The sequence below is a fragment of the Pseudomyrmex gracilis genome, unplaced genomic scaffold (genome assembly GCF_002006095.1).
Source record: "Pseudomyrmex gracilis isolate BER0280 unplaced genomic scaffold, ASM200609v1 scaffold_81, whole genome shotgun sequence".
In the NCBI taxonomy this organism is placed as follows: domain Eukaryota; kingdom Metazoa; phylum Arthropoda; class Insecta; order Hymenoptera; family Formicidae; genus Pseudomyrmex; species Pseudomyrmex gracilis.
Window position 1 is genome coordinate 506,861 of NW_018020665.1, and position 19,959 is coordinate 526,819.

Genomic DNA, 19,959 nt, shown 5'->3' on the forward strand with positions numbered 1-19,959 from the left:
CGATACATTATAATACATATTTATGCGTTTGATGTGCGCGCGTATGCGTCGCACGCGTGTGCGGCTGCGATGAGAAAGAAGAAAACAAAACTATTGGGAGCTAAAAGAAGAGAAAGAAAGAGAGATGGAGAAAGAGGCGCGGATACAGGACAGGTTGCAACAGTCCGAGGGTAGGGGGGGGGGGTGAATGCAGCGCGGCGGGTGGAGCGCGTCTCTTCCCCGAGAGCCTCGTAAAATGGAAATCAATTACATCTACACTTAACCACTTAAACTGGTTTCGCCACGGTCCTAAAGCCTGGTCTACTATCTCTCTCTTCTTCCTTGTCGCGTGGGGATGAGCAATGCGCACGGTTGGATACACGGAGGGAACGTACATGCGGTGTTGAGGAAGAAGAAGAAGGAGGAGGTGAGGAGAAAACGAGGGGAGGAAAGTATCGATGAGGGGGAGAAAGAAGAAAGGAAAGAGAGAGAAGACGTGTGAAGAGCAGCATGTATAGAGCAGCGCGCTAGAGGCTTCACTCTCTTCTCCTTCCTCTTCTGCTCGCGTACTCTTCTTCTTCTTTCTGTTACTCTTCGTCGGTCTGTGGCGAGCCGCAGATCATTCGTATCAACATAATTACAAGCTCGGGAGCCGCCTCTCTGTTTCTCTCACCTCGCTCCACCCATCACGACGTAACACACGATCGCTTTCGCGCCCCGGTGAAACCTTCGTTGTTGTCGTCGTCGTCGTCTTCTTCTTCTTCTTCTTCTTCATTGCGTCTTCTCTTTCGCGTTTCTCCCGAACGCGGATTTCTTCCAATCGACGACCACCGACTTTTGTCCTAGACGCAACGGTCGAATGTCTTCGATATAATTGATAATATTCATCGCGTGGAATTTAGTCATATACATCTTTGGTACTTTGTTTTACTTTGATGAGAAAGAAAAAAGATTTAATAAATATTTTTTTCACAAAGACTGATACAAAAAAAAGAAAGATTTGTGATTCACTTGGTCTCAACAACAGATATACAATATTTTTATAAATAAGGAAATATATCTTAAAATAACGCTTTTCTTATCTGTTACCATGTACAAATTAACGTTTCCGTTATAAGTGAGCGTCTAGTTTAGCGCCTATCTCATATTTCGTTGTATTTGGACAAAGGTTAAAGGGCATCGCGTGTCGCCGCGGTTACGCTCGATCGCGCGTAACATTTGCGGCTCGGCAACCATCTCGCAACGACGAAGATGGGGACCGCAGCGGCTACGGCAATACGAGCGACGTGCCGCTCCTGGTGCTCAGACTGTGGCGATCAGAACGGGAGAAAAAGAGAGAGAAAGAGAGAGGAGGTGTTAGTCATGGAACCAACTGAGCTCCTAAAGCGGCCGCATCTGAGAATAATTGCTCGCTGACAGGCCGTGAAATGAATTTATTTAATTTCAGATAGGTATAACAGAATTACACGGCAGTTGGAGGTGCGATGAAGCCTGGGTGGCGTAGCAAGAGCAGGGCAAAAGGTTGGTAACGTTCACCCGAGTTATCCCGCGAAACAAATGCAAAAGGTACAAAACTCCGGAAGCTGACCTTCGATCGTATATAAAAGACGATTGTTATACGGTAGAACTCGCATCTTTTGTACGCATAATACGATCCTCTTGATAATATTTTCGTTGAGATTTAGAACAAGAAGAAACTGTAGCTATTATCAAAAAAATATTTTTATAGGTAAATAATTTATTTATAAAGAAGAAAAAGGAGAAAGAACTGGAAATATAATGTGGAGGAAGAATAGGAACTGATTAATGAAAATTCATTTATTTTCACCGTGCTACATCAATGAATACTGAGCTATTAGTTACTACCATAAAAGATATCTTTATGTACAAATTACATCCATCTTGTGTGGCAAGACGCAATACTATCACGGTTTATGATACAATATCTCTTTCTTCTGTTATTCATGCTTGTTGTGCACACACGCACACACACAATCTCTCTCTCTCTCACTCACTCACTCACTCACTCACTCACTCACTCACTCACTCACTCACTAGCTCGCTCACTCACTCACTCACTCACTCACTCACTTACTCATTTACTCACTTACTCACTTATTTATTTAATCATTTGCTCACTCACTCACTCATTTACTCACTCACTCGCTCGCTCAGATTTACACATCTCATATATACACGTGTTCATATTCGCAATTATTACGTGACAAAAATTGTTTTAACGCGCATAAAAGAACTACATATGTACAAGTCCAATGAGATCGGAAATAGACAAGACAACTCGCATATTCGCAAGTTTTTCAACAAACAACCCGTCACTTCCTACGTGTGATACCGTAATTCCAAAACGCAAATTTTAGAGAGCAGTTTAAAAATTTTAAACTTTATATGTTTCCCTAGTTAAGGGAATTTTTTGGTTTCAAATTGTTCCCTTACTTATGAATTGTTTTTTTAACATTTGATGATCAAACAGAAAATAACTTTCTAAGTGTCACTATGCAATAAACTGAAAATCCCGTATGTGACACTTATGTGATTATTTACGTAATACGTAGGGAGTGACGAATTGTTCGCGATTCATTGATACGCAAACACAGAGCAAATTTAGTACGGAACGCGTTCGATTGTGAGAACGTATATCTAACGGGACATTAAAATTTGTCAAGATATCGGTAGTTTGCGAATATACTTCTTGAAGTCTATTCTGTATTTTATCAGCACAAAAGTTTTGTCAAGAATTGCTGATTACACATTTCGTTTGTCTCACACATAAATTAACAAAAATGACATTGTACACAGAATTACATCTATATGTATATTATATCTACGCGTTTACACGGTCTATACGATCAACACAGGCGCTGGGAATAGTTCTTTGGTTGCACCTAGATGTTACCTCTTTCGATATAAGATAAGTGTGTTATCCGCCACTGTGAACCGACCGCTAGGTACGACTACAGTCGATATTGTTCGACGCATGCGTTCACATTTTGAGATGACAATCGCAAGCTTCGCAACGCAATACGACGTATCGTTCTCAGTTGTTCTTTAGCGTTTGACAATGTGGAATTAATGTGATACACCGCAATGTAAAATTAAACAATCATGTTTGCAATATAAGTACATAGCGACTTTTTTACTATACATCAAAAAGAATAGAAATATATAATACAAAAGTATATTTCTAGTTTTTATAATAAATAAAAAAACTAGTTATGACATGTATTATATAATGATATATGTATTGTCAAATAATAACCTTTCTGTTTTTAATAAAAGTGAATGGCAGAAAAAATATTAGGTCAAATTTTATTATGTCACATTACGTTTGTCTTTCGGTATATATATTTTTATAGATATATAATATATAATATTTACCATACATATTATTAAAGAACATAATAATATATAGTATATATTACATATGTATTTCTAGTTTTTTATATATACAGAATGTTTATTTCACTCTCTATGCATTCATCTACTATATACATTTCTAGTATGTACAAAACATACTAGAACAAATTTATTTTAATTAGCATAATCATTATTAACTAAAAAAAATAATTTCAGTTACAGGATTATAGAAAACTTACATTTTTCTCTCGGTTTATGATAGTTGTTAAAATCCGTTACTGATTTGAATTATGGTAAATGATAAATTCTAGAGAGATGAAAAGTTTATCAGTTTTTTAAAGATTATACGTTCTTTTTTAAAAGGAATGTAAGAAATAAGCAAGCAGAAAAAAGATTACAATTCGAAATTAAGAAAGAGAAAATAAACAATTTTGTTGTAGTATAAATTATAGTAGAAAACGAATCAAATAAAAGAATTTTGGTTACAGAATAATAATAATAAAATAAATGATAAAAGAAGCACTTTATAGAAATTAAATCTTTAGTTAATTTACATTTTTGTTATATATTTGCCAATTCGATAATACTTTTTTTTTTTTAATTTTAGTGCATCACTAGCCGTGATGTTAAATTGTAAATAAATTTTATTCAATCCCCTATTTAATAAGTATATTCTCATATTTTATTCTTTGACGTAACAGTTGACAGCCGCAAGTTTTGTCTACGTATATCTGCGCGACTAGCAATTATCAGCCGGGAGAGTTTATTATTTACTCAGCTCGCAGACAAAACACGCGAATGTCCAAGTGACAAGTCGCAAATGTAGGTATCACGTATTTCCACATCGTCGGATCTGTGATTCGATTCGCATTATATAAACGATGAAACGCGTGCATGCCACTAGTGTTTGACATAGCAAACCTTCATCAGAACAAACAACATCTATTATAAAACTACTGACAATTCTATTCGGTATGTGATAAGTATCGAACATATACAGTCGAACTTTCATATTTCCGATGGAAAAGTCGTAAATAGTTTCATGATACATAGATGATAACCGAATCCGGTTCCAAATTCCGATCACAGACAGGAGGAAGAGGAACGATAATGCCGTTGTAGTCGCTGAGTCGCGAGCGCCAGCAGGGGTCGCTAATTGGGGGTGGTCGAGCGAACTGGTAGCGACGCTGGGGGATGCGAGCTAGCGGTCGGTTGATAGGGGACATACCTGAGGGCGACTGCGGGAGTGGCGGTGGGAGGCGAGGACCGTCGCGAGAGCATCGTGACCGGAGGCGGCATCGCTGGTTGCCAACCCCATGGTACCGTAGGGTAGCTACCGGTGGCGTAGGATAACGGAGAGCTAGCAGCAGCTCTACCGACAGCAGCAGCATATACAAAAGGCGAAAACCATGTTGATAACGGATGAGGACTGTTTTCCGATTGCTGTTGCTGCTGCGCGGATGTCTGATGATGTTGTTGCTGAGCGCCAAAAGCCGCGATCACTGCCGGTGATGACACAGTGGCGAGATGATCGAAGAGTCTCACTGGAGGTACGACGACTCTTCCCATTTGTTGCTCCATAAGTTCCATAGGATCTCTGAACCAAAAAGAAAAGAGAATACAAAATTTAAATATGTATATATATATATATATGTATATATATATATATATTAAGAGATTAAAAATCCAGTTAGATAGAAGATTTATTTAAAATCTAGACCATAAGTCTCTTCGGCGAATATCTGCGCTTGTTCGGCATCGGGAAAAGACCGAAGGACCGAACGAAGCAACGCTATCGTGTCGAGAGGTCGCGAACCTTTGCGCTTATCCCGCGTGAAACGGCGAGGAGATCGCAAGCAAATAAATCCTGTGAAGCCGCGGGAACGCGAGACAGCGAGATAAAATCGTTCGTCTTTAAGGCGAGAGAGAGGCGGCTCTTCGCCGCGACCGGCTGATTAATCGATCGACGTTATCGGCATTAATGGCACTTAAAAGGAAGTAAATCAATGAGATTCTTTCACGAACGGAGTCGACAGATGGAGAGAGAATGGCAGATAATTAAGACAAAACTTTTCTCTCATATATAGACGTACGAATGAGGAGGGGAAACCGATCGCGCGAGAATCGTCTTCCTTTCCCCTTCCCCGCAACGAAGAACGTAATAGATGATTTCGTGCGTTAGGCATGGGCTTAATTAGGGTTAATTAACGGGCAATTGTATGCGGACGCGCCTTCATTGCTTTGTTACTATTGCGGCAGAAACGCTAACGAGCAGATTATTGGTCGATCGCGAATGAAAACGCATCGCAAATGGCGCGAGGATCTTTCATCTTTCTCTCCTTTAGTTTCCTATCCCTCCCCGACGCTGACGATAATTAACGACACAAGTCTCATTGCGCGCGGAATCACGGCGAGTCACTTCCTACTTTCGTGATTACGCGCGGGAGCGGCGTGTAAGGATACGCCGATTATCGGCCGGTCTATCGCGATTATTAAGACTTCATTACGATATCGCGAGGCGAGGAACGGGGCTTCTTAATTGCTTTCGATTTCAGACCTCGCCGAGGTAAGACCGATTGCGCGCAAAGCGGACCGAAGAAGCGAATCAGAATGCTTGATGGACTCTTGACGTGGTCCCGAAGGGGTCTCCAGTTGTTTTCCGCCATTTAAACTGAACGAGTCGGATCGTTTTAAAAGTCGAAACGCTCATTTCGTTCAATTAGAGAGAATTTCAAGTCAATAATCCGCTTCGTTACTTTAATTTTACACTCGATTGATTCCCTAACTGTTTATTTCTTATGACGCTTTGCAATGGCGGATTTCACTGTTATACTATTAGAAAAACGTAACCGAATTTTCAATTCAAGCGATATTCAGAGCTATTTTTTTTTTTTGCCCGCAATTTTATAAATTTTTACTAATAAAATCTGAGTTGATTGTGTAAACAAAGAGAATAAATTATTAATATATAACTCGAAAACTCTTGCGAAAAAAGTTATGTATAAAAAGCTGAAGCAATTTCTCTGACATAATTTTGAGTCGGTCTGAGTTAATGATATTTTATTCGGAAAGGATACAGAAAAACGTGTCGGGAGTTCTTCCTGTTACCGTCGAGAGCAAAGTCCATTAAGCAGTCCATTAAGAAAAGATCTTCATTCTATGTGTTTTTTAACGTCCTTTCAGGACACAAGTTCTCGCTTGCCTGTTTGGTTTCGTGCTTTAAGACGCGTCGATGGATAACCTGCCAAGCGCTTCTTCGCGCTTCTCGGAATTCAAGTGGTAGAAAGACAACTTGATGCTAGTATCCTGCCGGATAATTTGAGTACAAGCCACTGACGAATGATACCTTCTATCGATCATTCAGTTCCGCGAACCGAGATACACAAGGACGTCTTTCATAACCGCGACGTTCAATACCACAACGTTTCGTGCATGAAATAATTTAAGGACGTGCATAATAAAGAGCTCTTCACGATATATGTACATATATATACATATATATTCGTCCCGCTCTTATACTTGGATCATGTCTTCAATTTGAAATAAACATTTGCACGAGCACATAAAGCTTTCAATTTTTTTCATTAAGAAAAAAATAGCTTTTTATTACAACGGAAGCGATAATAAAATAATTTTCTTATATATATATGAAGAAAATGATTGTTTGGTCTTACATTATAAGGGCAATTGTCGCTCACGGGACATTCGGCGCGACACGAAGCACTTCATCACCTCGGCAGACCGACCTCGTCGGACCTGTACAATTCAATCTCCACAGACCTTCGTAATGATTCTGTCCCCGTGGACCAGAGCCAAGGGGACCGAGTCTCGCGGGTCTAGTTACTCCAGAGGTCACCGGGGCAAGCGACACTGAGCTTGAAGGAGAGAAGGGTCAAGCCTTTTGCTCGGTAGTTTCGAGCACGTCGACGACGGCAAAAGTCTCGGCTCGTAAAATTGTAAATTCATGGTGTGAGATAAAATCACCGTGACGAACACGAGTCTTGCTGCATAAAAAAAAAAAAAAAAATAAAAGAAATTGTAAAAAATGAACTGAAAGAACTCAAAGGGACTCAATCGCAATTACGTCCTTGACTGAGAGAATCCTGTCCAAACTTCATCGGCTACCGGATGTGGAGACAATTGAACGACGAAAAAATAAATTTGATTTTTCTTTCGAAATTCTTTTGAAGGGTTTTTTTTTGAACGTACGACAACCAAAGAAGAAAAATTCAAAGAATTCAATGAGAAAGTTCATTTTATTTTTCTTCCACACATCACTAGAGAAAGTTTAATCTGTTTGAAAAAAGCAGACCGTATATTCCTTGATAAAATGAGAGCTATCGCATTTCCATATCCGGTACGTGCAATATTCCATATCGAGCGAGAGTATCGATACCCGATCGAATCAAAAGAGACGGGCAAGGGCAAATCGAGTCGGAGCAGAAAAGAGGCCCACTCGCGAGCAATCCGGGGACCGCGACGAACGACGACGGGGGAGAACGGTGGCTGAAGGAGAAGGAGGCAGAAATGTTGGGGGAGGCTCGGGGAACAATGGATCCGGTGTGCAGTTCGCGCGTCTCGGTTACCGCTCGCTTGTACCGCTTAACACGTAACACGACACCCGAGGAGGCGCACGAGCACGACACATACACACTTACTCATCACACAAACGAGCGCGCATGTGTGTCTAAAATGCACACGGAGTATCGTGCACGCGGATGTGTAAGAGTAAGCCTCGAGCGGAAGGAGGAAGAAGCTGTGGAAGGTGCCCGGAGGTTCTCGAAGAGCTCCGCAGGGTGAAACCAACGACGGGAGAAACCAGGGAAGGAGGGATTAGAGGCCCCGGGGCTAATCGCCGTCCATTCGAACGTGCCGGACCACACACCGTTCGTCCGTTCGTCCGCGGCCATTCCTCTTCTCGTTCTCGTGAAATATCGCTGTCAAGGGCCCGAACTCTATTAGCCGCGAGTTCCGCGAGTACCCGGAGGTACTGCCCCTTCGTTATCGATCTGCTTGGATCGATCGTGATCCGAGATCCCGCGGATAGGAAGATCTTGAGGGGTAGGGGCAAGAGAGCCAGTGATTTAGGCGGATCCTCGACGTGGATCTCGATCGCGATTACTGAGCTCTGCTTTGAAGTCGTGGATGCACAAAAGAATGTTACGTTAAATCACAGTCTATGCAATCTCCGTTGTGATTTAAATGTATATACAACAACTACATCTTCGTACTTTTTTCTTCACGTGTGAGAATGAGAATAATTAGTTTTTTTTCGCGCGCCGCTTCACTTTCGTGAGATACGCGTAATATCATGTAGAATAATTAAAAATTTGTTTTGAGAAAATAATTATCAATAACGATCAATTCTAGAACGCACACCGTTCGTCACACTCGCAATTTCGTCAATGTTCGGATAAGACGAAGCCAAACCGCAGAAAGCGCTAAACGCGCGCGCGCTACCGTCCGCCAGCGTGGCGCGCGATCTCTCTCGGTTGTCTCGAAAATAGCTTAATCATGTGGCTCGCTGAAAAATCCAGAAATCAAATTACACCGTTCACTCGTGGAGAGAGCAGAAACAGGGAGGCAGTCCCGACCATGAGCGCCGCTCAGTTCACGCCACGTCGCGTATATACCTGTGCGTGTGTACGCAAAACGGAAATGACGCAGCGCGGTCTCCTATGCATTAAGGCCCCGGCTGCAATTGACGGCGGCGCAGCGCCGGAGTGTTACTAGCGGAGCTTCTCTCTCTCTGCCTCGGCCTTGAATTATATCCTTAATGTTTTCATAAAGCTTCCTTATGTACAGACAATAAAAGTCCTAATTACAGTCGTTCGCCGTCCGAGAGATAGAGAGAGAGCAGCCCGCGGGTCCGCCGACCGCCTATTACTATTCGCGCTATACGCCGGGGCTCCCGTAATTGTTACACCGCGATAAATATTCCTCATCGATCTGACGAGTCTGCGTTTTCCTCCGTAATAGTGCGGTTACGGTCGAAACGTTCTAATTAGAGGCCACCGACGTTACCCTATTAAAATGTCCATGACGTTCTCGCGGTTACACCCCTCGAGTATCGCTGTCCGGACAAGGTAGAAAGAGAGATAGCGAGGCCGGGTCTATAAATAAGGAAGAAACGCCTGGCGCATACACGGCCGATTAGAATTTTTGCCTGGCCGCGCCGTCAGCGTTCGTGTTCGGACAAATTAAATCTATTAAAAGAGCGAGAGATCTCTCTCCTCTTCTTTCTCTCTCTCTCTCTCTCGTGCGCGCGCGCGCGCCACTCGAAGAGAGCCCGTCGACTCGCGCGACGCGAGAACTCGATGACAGGACGGGCGTTGAACGAATTTCAAATTATTCCTTAGAAAACGTAGAGAGATGGGAGATCGCTTAGCTTGGAGAACGTGAAGATTCGTGTTGTGCATAATAATTTAATTTTATATGTGACTACCTTCGTAATTCAATTATTTCCCAAAACAAATCAGCTAGATGGGATTGAAAATATAAAATTTTTATTTTAATATGGAATATTTTTGAACAACAGAAATGTGGACGAAAAAATAGTGTATTTGATGGATATTTTTCATCTTTAATTATAGCTCGCAAAGTTCAGTAAGATCAGACCATGAACGAACCTCATTCCTGAGAAACAGAACATTTCCTGAGCGCGTTGCGCCTTGCAACAACAAAAAAAAGTGGTTTTTATGCGTGATCGCGCATGCGTTGCATGCGCTCTATCGGAAAAAAAAAAAAAAGATTGATCCGTGGAGGGTTAATTGGAGCAAAACTGACGGCATCGTGACGGCTTTTAGCGGTTAATGGCCGCGTCCGTAATTTTCGAATGTATCTGTTCCTCGAAACCGCTCTGACAAGGAAATATGGTATTCTCGCATGGCTTAATGTCCCGTAATTTCTCCGAGGCCCTTTTCTCGAGATCCTGTCCGAAAGCCAGTCAGGTGTTACGTGTGTGTGCGCCGAGGTGGGGTCCTTTTCGAAAAAACGAAATCCGCCGTTCGTTCTCACGCGAGTCTCTTTAAGCCTTCCTGTGTTCATCGCGCAAAGGGCGGCGTCTTGCAAAAACAAAGCCGCCCTTGGTTTGTTTCTCTCTCTTTCTCTCTCTCACGCGCGCGCGCTCTTCCCACTTGTCGCGTCGTTCAATCGCGTGATAGTCTCGGTGTAATTTAATTAGCGAGTCAATTATACGCAAGCCGCGCCTCTCACCTCGTCTCGGTCGTAAGAATCATGCATATTTACGCGGATAATTCGCACATAATATTTGTCCGCCTCGCTACGTAAGCGCGCAAATAATAAAATTGCGCCCCGATCCGTAAGAATGCAATTACTTATACGCGCCGGTGACTCCGACCCGATGTTAATTGCTAGGAATTGCTACCGGTGATTATCGCACATAAAGATTATCCTCGGTTAGTTACGTAGATATAAACTCCGAGCTAGAACTCAGTCCCGAATTTTTGAGTGTTATGTATATATAATAAAATTTAATCCCTTTTGTTGTGTGTGTGTTTTTTACATACATTACCTGTCAAAAATGTATGTAGAAAAACACGTAATTAATTGTTACGTCAAAAAAAAACGTTTATAATTTTAATTTTCTAGCAAAGTTACGCTACTTCATGCCCCTTCGTGTTTTACGACCGCGCTTAATTGATGAACACTTTTTGACACCTAGTCGATAAATTTCCAGAAATCGTGCGCGCGGCGCGCTCAGTCGACGTGAAACAACTCGCAATATTAAAGCGCAGGGAATTCCGTCGAATGGAGGAAGAGAGAGAGAGAGAACTGTTTTTCTCCGCCTATCCCGAGGCTGACATAGGGCATTAGGTAAGTGGTAGATAATAATAGGTTACACCCCGCTGATGGCCGAAGGTAGTTCATCGAATGCTGCGGTTTGGCTCATCTCGGTTCCTCTCGCACGCATCCCACGAGGACTATCAGACTCACGAGGAATAGCTCGCTGCTATAGTGATATCGCCATATGATCCAGAAAGCCGAATCGAAATAATAAAAGACGCAATTTTGAACTTTTTTGTTTATTTGTAGCAGTTCGCGTATTGTCAAAAATAAAAAAGACAATATTGACCACGTACAAAAACTGCATAATACTCAACAATATTCTGAAAACATTTTCTACTATCATAGAGAAACAAGAGAAAAGGAAAGATTTGCGATATTGAGAGATTTATGGACTAACAACTCGCTTCAAGTACTGCCAACAGCGAGCGAGCTGTCGGCGCTCTACGAATCTCAATACGAGATTCCACGATGGCGGAACAAGACAGAAAAGACATAAAAAGCGCGGTTTACGAAGAAGAAGAAAGACAGCTCGCGGGCGCAATGGATGTCTCTGGGAGCGATATATCGCGTGAACACTTCGACAGAAGGAGAAACCGACGAAGGAAGTTTCAGACTGAAGAAGGATTCTTCCTTCGACGTGGAATGCTAAAGAAGAATATTAGAAGGTAGACGAAAAGAAGAAGGGGGATGAAGTATAGAAGAAAGAGAGAGAGAGAGAGAGCGGGGGCAGAAGCCGACAAGAAGAGACACTCAAAGAGAAGAAGGAGAAGAAAGAAAGGAACGGTGCGAATCGGGGAGAGCGAAAAGAAAAGAATCGCAGAAAAGGAGAACGAGCCGACGAGGCGAAGATAAACGACGAAGACGGAGATCTCAAGAGGTGAAGCAAAAAGAGAGAGAGAGAGAGAGAGAGAAAGAGAGAGAAAGAGAGATAGAGAGAAAGAAAAGAGAGGGAGGAAGAGCGAGAGAGGTAGAGAGCCGAAGAAACAGCGAAGAAATTAATAGCCATAAAATATGAATAGAAATTAGCAGGTTCGGGGTGGCGTGACGCGTTTGCTCGCTCATTTCCTTTCGGCGCGTTGAAAAACAACAAGACAACACAAAATACGGTCGAGCCTGTAATTTACCCGGCTGCCGCCGAGCGGGCCGACGCGCGATCGCCGCCGCGCCGCTAGCTGGCTCTCGGTCTGTACGAGAATACGGACACGAATGTGTGCAAGAACACACCCGACACACGTACAATTACGTACACACGTGCAATTACGTACACACGTGCAAGAGTTAACTCACACAGGAGTACGAGGCGTTAACGTCGAGAAACAGAACTCTAGATGTGAAGCAGATACGCACCTATACGTATGCAAGCGTATGTGTGTGAGTATATGTGCATATGTGTATACGCGTCTGTAAAGACCTGTCTGTGATGCTCGCAAGTCGAGCCATCATCGTCGTCGCACGGTAGGTATGGTAGGTAATGATCCGGTAATGACCCTGACGCCTCAGATAGCCAGCCGATACACGGCATGTGTATATGTGTGTGTGTGTGTGGATCGAAGTCCTCTCTCTCTCTCTCTCTCTCTCCCTCCTGCCGCCTCCTTCTTCTCCCTCTGATTCTTTCTTCTTCCCGCGCGAACCCCCGGCTGAAGCCTGAAGTTCCGATGATGCACGGCGAGACCTTTGTTTTTGCGTTTTAAACGGCGGTTATTAGCTCCATAGCAGCTACGGCCACTGATGCTGCCTCTCCATCTCCCATGTCTCTCCCTTCCCCAGCTCTTCTTCCTCCTCTTCTTCTTCTTCTACAGAGTGTTCTTCATCCTCGTCCGTCGTCGAGTGCTGCGACTCGCTCTGTCCGTTTCCCTCTGGCACTTTGATAATGCGGTCCGCTAATGGGCCAGCAAGGGAAGGATCGGTCGGAGGTGTCTGCGTTGTCGGGGTTGATGTTGGTAGTTGTGTTGAGAAGAAGAGAGAAGAAGCGAGCAGAAGAGGACCGAGCGAGAAAAGATAGAGAGACTTTGCGAGGGGAAAGGGTGAAAGAGGGCCAGAGCGGCAGCGGTAATGACAGGCCGTCCGCTCTCGAAGCTAATATAGATGAATGCCCTGCCCTCCTTGCCCTCCGGAACCGAGGGAACGTGGAATCGCTCTCTTTCTTCACCCTTCCACCCGTTTCTTTCTTCAAGGTGCTGCCACGACAAGCCGCACAAGAGCACAAACAGCCGGGCGGAAAATGGCGATCACGTGCAGAATTTGTGCGAATAGCCACGAGAATCTTTAATACATTAGTCAAATATTCATATTGTGTATTTTTGTATGTAAAACGCTTATTGAAAAAAAAAAAAATAAGCGCAAGAATTTTCTTATTTATTGTTGTTTTGCGTTCCCGACAGAATTATTTTTTGGAAAGTACGATAAATAAAAAAGAAAAGCTCAAAAACGCGTGTGACAAATTAGTTGTTTCCAAGCGCGTGCAGCAGTCTAAATGAATACTCGTTGATTCAGATGCAAAGTGTGCAACATTCCGAAATCTATTTTTACCACGGGATCTTAACGACTTCACTTAAACCTAAACCATTAATCTGCGGCGCGCAGAAACCAGCGCTTCTCTCAGTCGCCATCGCGTTTTCGCACAGACGTGGTTCGCGACTGCTCGTGCTCTTCGATGACGCCCGGTTGATGTTTTCCACGACGTTGACGGCCGATGTCGTGTTTGCGCGCGCGCGCGCGCGCGAGAACACGTACGCGAAGAGGGCTGAGAAAGGAGGAATGACGCGAAATAGGGAGAAAGAGAAGAGAGAAAAAGGGGTGAAGAAGAAGAAGAGAGAGAGAAAGCCCAGAGGGGCATCTATCTATCAGCGCCGGCGTGAAGTGGGCGGGTGCATGCGCCGTATTGCTCCATACGGCCGCTCTCTCATTAACTCCGGACGCCGCCGAAGCGGCGGCGCATCCGTGGAGGCAACGACTGCCGTCGTTCCTCGCCGAGGCTCGCGACGGGCCCACGGCTCGATCCCCGCGGCCCATACGTGCTTATCTGGAGCGAGACAGAACGCGACCGGTGTTGTCGGCTGATGAGCGCGCGAATGTAGAAACAGTTTTTTTAAATCCACTGGCGTTTAGATTTAAAAAGAATTGAATATAGTAGTTTCTTCGAAAACTAAAGAAATTGTTATCTTGTTATTGTCGTTTGTCTTTATACAATGCGTATATGAATATGTATATAATTCTTTATATATATTCCTCTCTCTAACTTGCTGTACATTTTTATGACTAATAAAGAACTCGTCGTGTCAACCGTCGTGTTTCAAATTAGTTCCGCGATAACTCGAGCACTCGGAATGATTTTCGCCTATCGATAATTTCTGATCAGATACGCGTGTATTAGCATCCGCTATAGGCGTCGCCGAGACAAGTTGGAATCCCCAAGCGGGCACTTCTAATGACGGTGTTATCGCCAAAGTGTTAGTTAGTGACCCTAAAAAGATTTTATCGACGTCCCACGGTAGTTTATCTCATCAGGCAAAGTTTTACATATATATTTCTCTACATGTAACAATTTCGGAAAATGAGGAGATAAAGGAGAAGAAAAGGAAAAGAGCGTTTTTTCGATATGAAGGCATCGATAGAGCGACAACTCGACGGCCTGACATTGGTGTTCTCGTCACGAGAAATTCACAGCGGAATGCGAACGAGGTGAAACCACTTTGGAGAGATAAGCGAGCGAGAAAGCAATTGGACGAGTCTTAGAATGACGTTGCGGAATTTAGGCGGGCAGTCTGTTAGACAGGTGCTGATTTGGGGAGGATCGGAGTGTTGGCAGTGATTTCAGGGCGAGATCATGTTCTCGCGACTCGCCATCGAGAAGTCATTAAGATACACACACTCTCACTTATTTGACTTGCCGTGAAATCGCCAAGTGAAAACAATACTGAATTGCATGCGAATGTACAATATATATGACGCGCGCACGGTTTATTTCAAAGACCTGTCGCGTAAAATGAGTATATGGCTGTTATTAGACTCATTAATAATCGTTAATGTTCCGTAGAAAATTTCAGTGTCGCACGAGAACGTACGCAAAAATCTCAAGTATTCAAAACATTTTAAGGATACGAAAAACAAAACAAAAATAGAAAAAACTCTAGATTTTAGTAGAATATAAAGTTTAAGAAACGTAAAGTGTGAGAGAGAGAAATATTAAAATCTATACATCGAAATTTGTGAAAAAAATAGTAGAAACACAGCGGGGATTTTAGCATTCAAGGTGAACATAAATTCGCTACAGCCTTCGGTGTGCTGCATCTCGTGATCCTTGGATCCAGCGTTTTTTCCACGGCCTCCCCTACACCTCCTTTTAATACAGAAGCGGCATAAATCCGCTGTGATGAATGTCTCGGGCGATAGCACATTCGTACATACATGAAAGTATCGCAACGAACGGCTCGATCCATCACACGGAAAGTTTCTTCTGTGCCATGCGCGATCGTATGCGAGGCAAACACACATGGAGTTCGCGCGAGCGAAAAGATGGCGCGCTTCTACTATTAATAATCATAAACGAGAAGTTTGCGTGTTTTTGCCGGACGCGTTCTCGCGCGACTTAATTTTTTAACAACTGGCCTCGCCAAAGAGGAGGAGGTGGAAGAGGAAGAAGAGGAAGAGGATTTACGCGAGATGATAATTCGACGCGCGTATCTGACAATAAACGCGTCGCTTTTAATATCTCGTCTCGAGAGCTCGCAGCGCGGAGCAACGCGACTGAAATCGGCACGTAATTAAAAGCTGCGTTACATTTATCATCATATCTTATCCGCGTACATTTCTTCTCTTTGCGACATGACTTCTCCTCGTGACGATTACCGGTCGAACGATTATCGGTCCGTTCGGCCTCATTTAATAAGTAAGAACGACACACCGGTAGCTGCATCGGCGCGAGCACACGCCCACTAAATTGTTAACCTCGCCGATCTCTCGGGATCGATTCAAGGTTTTATGCAAATCGACTCGCGTACCACGGCGTGTTGGCGAATCGATAACGGGCACCCAATAAAGTCGTCTTCCGTTCCTAATGCGAGCTTCCTCTGAGAGTTTCTCGATGTAAACTTCTTTTCTCTTATTACTTACTTCGGTTTCGTCTTTTTTCATTATGCAATCTCGACTTCGTTGCGTAATTTTTTTTTTCGGGAGGAAGGCAGGATTATCGTTGTGTTAACGTGAACGTATATATAACCAGTGTTTAACCTTGCATTTAACCGACTGTGCATTTGTATAAATATGCGCTGTTTGCGATAAGATAAGTGCTGAGATAAGAGTTTGAAGTCGAGGAGAGAGAAAGAGAGAAAGAGAGAGAAAGCGCGCTGTAACGGTCAGAATTCATGACCCTAAATTAAGGATTCAGAATTTAACGTCCGTATTTCGGACTCGAGAATTAACAACTGAGAAATAAGATTTCGTAAACGAACAAATTTTCCATCCGGAATTATTCTATTGAAATTATCCGTTATCTGAAATATGCCGTGTATATATATATGTTACTCGGGAATTAATTCGGATTTTACGATGTTAATAAACAGCGTTTCTCACTTTAAGTTCTTCTTTTTTTTTCCTCTTTTGTTTGATTACTTCGACTAATATTTTATTTGTTCTTTTCGTATCGGCTTCAAGTTCGGCCGATCGTCGGCATACCTGTCGTGAGACACCTGCTCTGTGAGAGGCGAAACGCAATTAAATTGTTTATCCCATCGTAATAAGGCGGTAATCGCGACACTTAAATAAGCTGTTGGAGTTTTCGGTGTCGATCGAAAACATCATTAGCGATACCACGACGCTCCGGCTGTTTGACACGAGACTCGAGTCGCGGATTTTTATTCGAACAAACGATATATCGCGTCTCGAGAAAGAGACGCGGGCTTTAATTGCGCGATTTATGATCAACGACGTTTTGATATAATATGAGCTAATTAATCGCAAATCGATCTTCGCACGGTGTAGAATGCTCGCTTGGAAGTTTTCGTGAAAGTGGCATCCACACACGGCCCACAGCTGCGATCACGTGCAAATTGGAAGAGGCGTGACGAAAGTCCTGCTTCGCTTAAACGCGCGCGCCCGCGTTCCTTAATATATTTCCGAGGATCGGTGGGCGTTGCAAGAGCACCAGACGGTTTTTCGTAAAATATGGTACCGAATCTCCAAGACCCCCGCGCGTTCTCGCTTTCTCTCTTTCTCTCTTTTTCTTTCTCTTTTTCTCTTTCTCTCCTCTCTCTTTCTTTCTCTCTCTTTCTTTCTCTCTCTTTCAAAACGAGCTAATCAATTTTTAAACGTAAAGCTGCACCAAGACTTGGAAGTCGAATATAAAACTTTTGATCTCGATACGGCGTAGTTTATAACAGTGTGAGAGGAGGTGTGTCCGTACTTTTTACTCGTGTGCTTGTTTCGAGTTATTATGTAAAATTAATCGATTACTCATGTTAATTAATAATATTCTTTTTTTTTATAATTCCACATTTTTCTATATCCGTACGCACACATAAATCGTATATATTACATATATATTATTTTTAAATAATTCTGTCATTAAACATTTTTTTTATTTTGAATCAATAATTCTTTTATATTGCAAATGCAAACACTCTAAAATTCAAAATAGTTATGTTTTGTATAATTTATATTTTATTATACGTGTAAGTCTATTGCAATTTATATTTCATTAATTTTAATAATCATATTTATCAATAAATGCTGACCTTCTTCTAAAATTTATTGATAATAAATGACAATGAGATGAGCAAAATTAAACTGTACTTTTTCTTAATGCAAACTCGATGACGGGCGACAAGCATCGATAATCGATTAATCGTAGCCATCGGTTAACAACGTGACATCGGCATGAACGGCGATCATCGCAGCGATGACGGCGGCGCGCGTTGAACAAAAAGGATATAACATACATATATACATTACATAAATATATTTTTCTGTCACTCGCGCATCCGCCTCAACCGTAAACGCCCAGAGAAAGAGAATGCATAACCGGGCAGGTGCGTCGTCATTCATGCAGATAGATGATCGCGGATAACTCGAAATCGGTTGCATGTACGCACCCATTTCGGCATCGAACTCGCACTCGGCGTTCAACGTTGTTGAAATTTCCGTCTTGAACAAGAGAAAGAGGGAAAAAGGGGAAGAGAAACAGATCTTAATGATAATTTAGTCGGCGCAGCGAGCGATTAAGGTGACGACATTCTAATGAGATGTAATAATCGTCCGCGATCGTCGATCGATTGCGTATATCAAACGGCGAGGCGATCGCGAGGCAGAAATGAAAGTCAAACAAAAATATCGGAATAATAACTGAAACATGGAACACACATACAATATTGCTAAAATAAGCTAAACTAGTAATTAAGTGAAGGTTCGCAATAATTATTTCGTCAACCAGATTTTTCTGTGTTGGATTTCGCTGATTTTAGTGATTTGAACCGTTTTCAAGAGTAATTAACCTGTTCGGATCTCGAATAAAATTCGTGCGAAAAGAAATCAAGGAAATCGTCGACGATGGATGACGTATGCGCTGACACTCTAATCGCGTTTTAATTAACCCCTTCCAGTAGAAACGTCGACGCCGCGCCGACACGAGAGTTATAGATATTTCATTCGAAAATATAGGTTTTAATTTAGCGACCGCTCGATCAACGTCCGTGTGTTATAAATGGACGCTATGATTGCTTGTTACACCACTATGCAGAAAAGCGTTTGCCCGGATCGGATGGTTTCAAACACTGCGTATGAAGAGAAAGAGAGAGAAACGAGCAGACAGATTAGCCGTACATACTAGCTGAAGCATATTTTAATCAAGTTTTGAGATATTTATTCGATTGGCTACCGATACCCCGACGCGGTGTAATTACAGGTCTCGAAGTCAGATCGGCGGCGTAACTCAAATCTCCTTTCAACTCCACATCGAATCTAAGAAAATCTACAAATATATGTTTTTTGTAAAAAGAAAATTCTCATACTTACCGATCGAAGTCTGTGAGTCTCGACGAATCTCTGAAACCTTTGGCGAACGGATTACTATCGATCTTCAATTTTGTTATCTGCAAATTAATTTAATATGTACTTTTTTGTTTAAAACGTCACAAATTATAATATTAGATAAAACAGAGTCTTACTTTGTAGACAAAATAAAAAATTTAATTTTAATCTTTTTGTAATTTTATTTAAGTTATATTGTACGTAAAATCTCTCTGCACTCACCAATTGATTTTGATATGCCGTGACGGCTGTGAAAACAGACTCCGGAAAAATGAACGTCTTGTGCTCTTCTTTCTGAAGATCAGTGATGTTTAGAGGATCGTCTGCGTGTCTACAACGAACTAAGTGTATTCTTGGTTGATACCTGTGCATTGAATTCAGCACGATCTGCAACACAGCAAAAGATCTGCTGCCCAATTATCGCTCCTCGACACGGGATTAAATGTAAAAAAAATTGATTCTGTTTCTCCTAATGAATACCGCGAGCGGCATAGTTGTTCGAGATGCGCCGATCGCGATATCCGCAATAACAATAAAATAAGATTATTAGCGCAATCTCTCGGTAACGATGCTCTGCGTGAACGCGAGTCTTACATTGCCGATTATCATAAGTTACTACTTAATTATTTAGTTTATGTGTCTCTGTACCTAATTGCGAGATAATATGTATATATGTGTATATATATATATATATATATATACAGGGTGTTTCAGAACTATGGGATCAAACTTCTAGGGGTTATTCAGTGCAACAGTAGAAAACATTTGAGTATA

At 42.4% G+C, this 19,959-nt stretch overlaps 1 protein-coding gene across 1 annotated transcript in view; it reads right to left on the reverse strand.

Annotated features, from left to right (window-relative positions):
• Window positions 1-3,932: 3,932 nt before the first annotated feature.
• LOC109855127 (T-box transcription factor TBX20-like) overlaps window positions 3,933-19,959 on the reverse strand; it is a 46,806-nt gene continuing 30,779 nt past the window's right edge. Inside the window, exons 4-6 of the mRNA XM_020428991.1 lie at window positions 19,408-19,572; window positions 19,171-19,247; window positions 3,933-4,951 (exon numbers count right to left, since the gene is read on the reverse strand). Of these exons, the coding sequence (XP_020284580.1) occupies window positions 4,507-4,951; window positions 19,171-19,247; window positions 19,408-19,572 (687 nt within the window). The 3' untranslated portion in view covers window positions 3,933-4,506. The remainder of the gene's footprint in view (window positions 4,952-19,170; window positions 19,248-19,407; window positions 19,573-19,959) is intronic.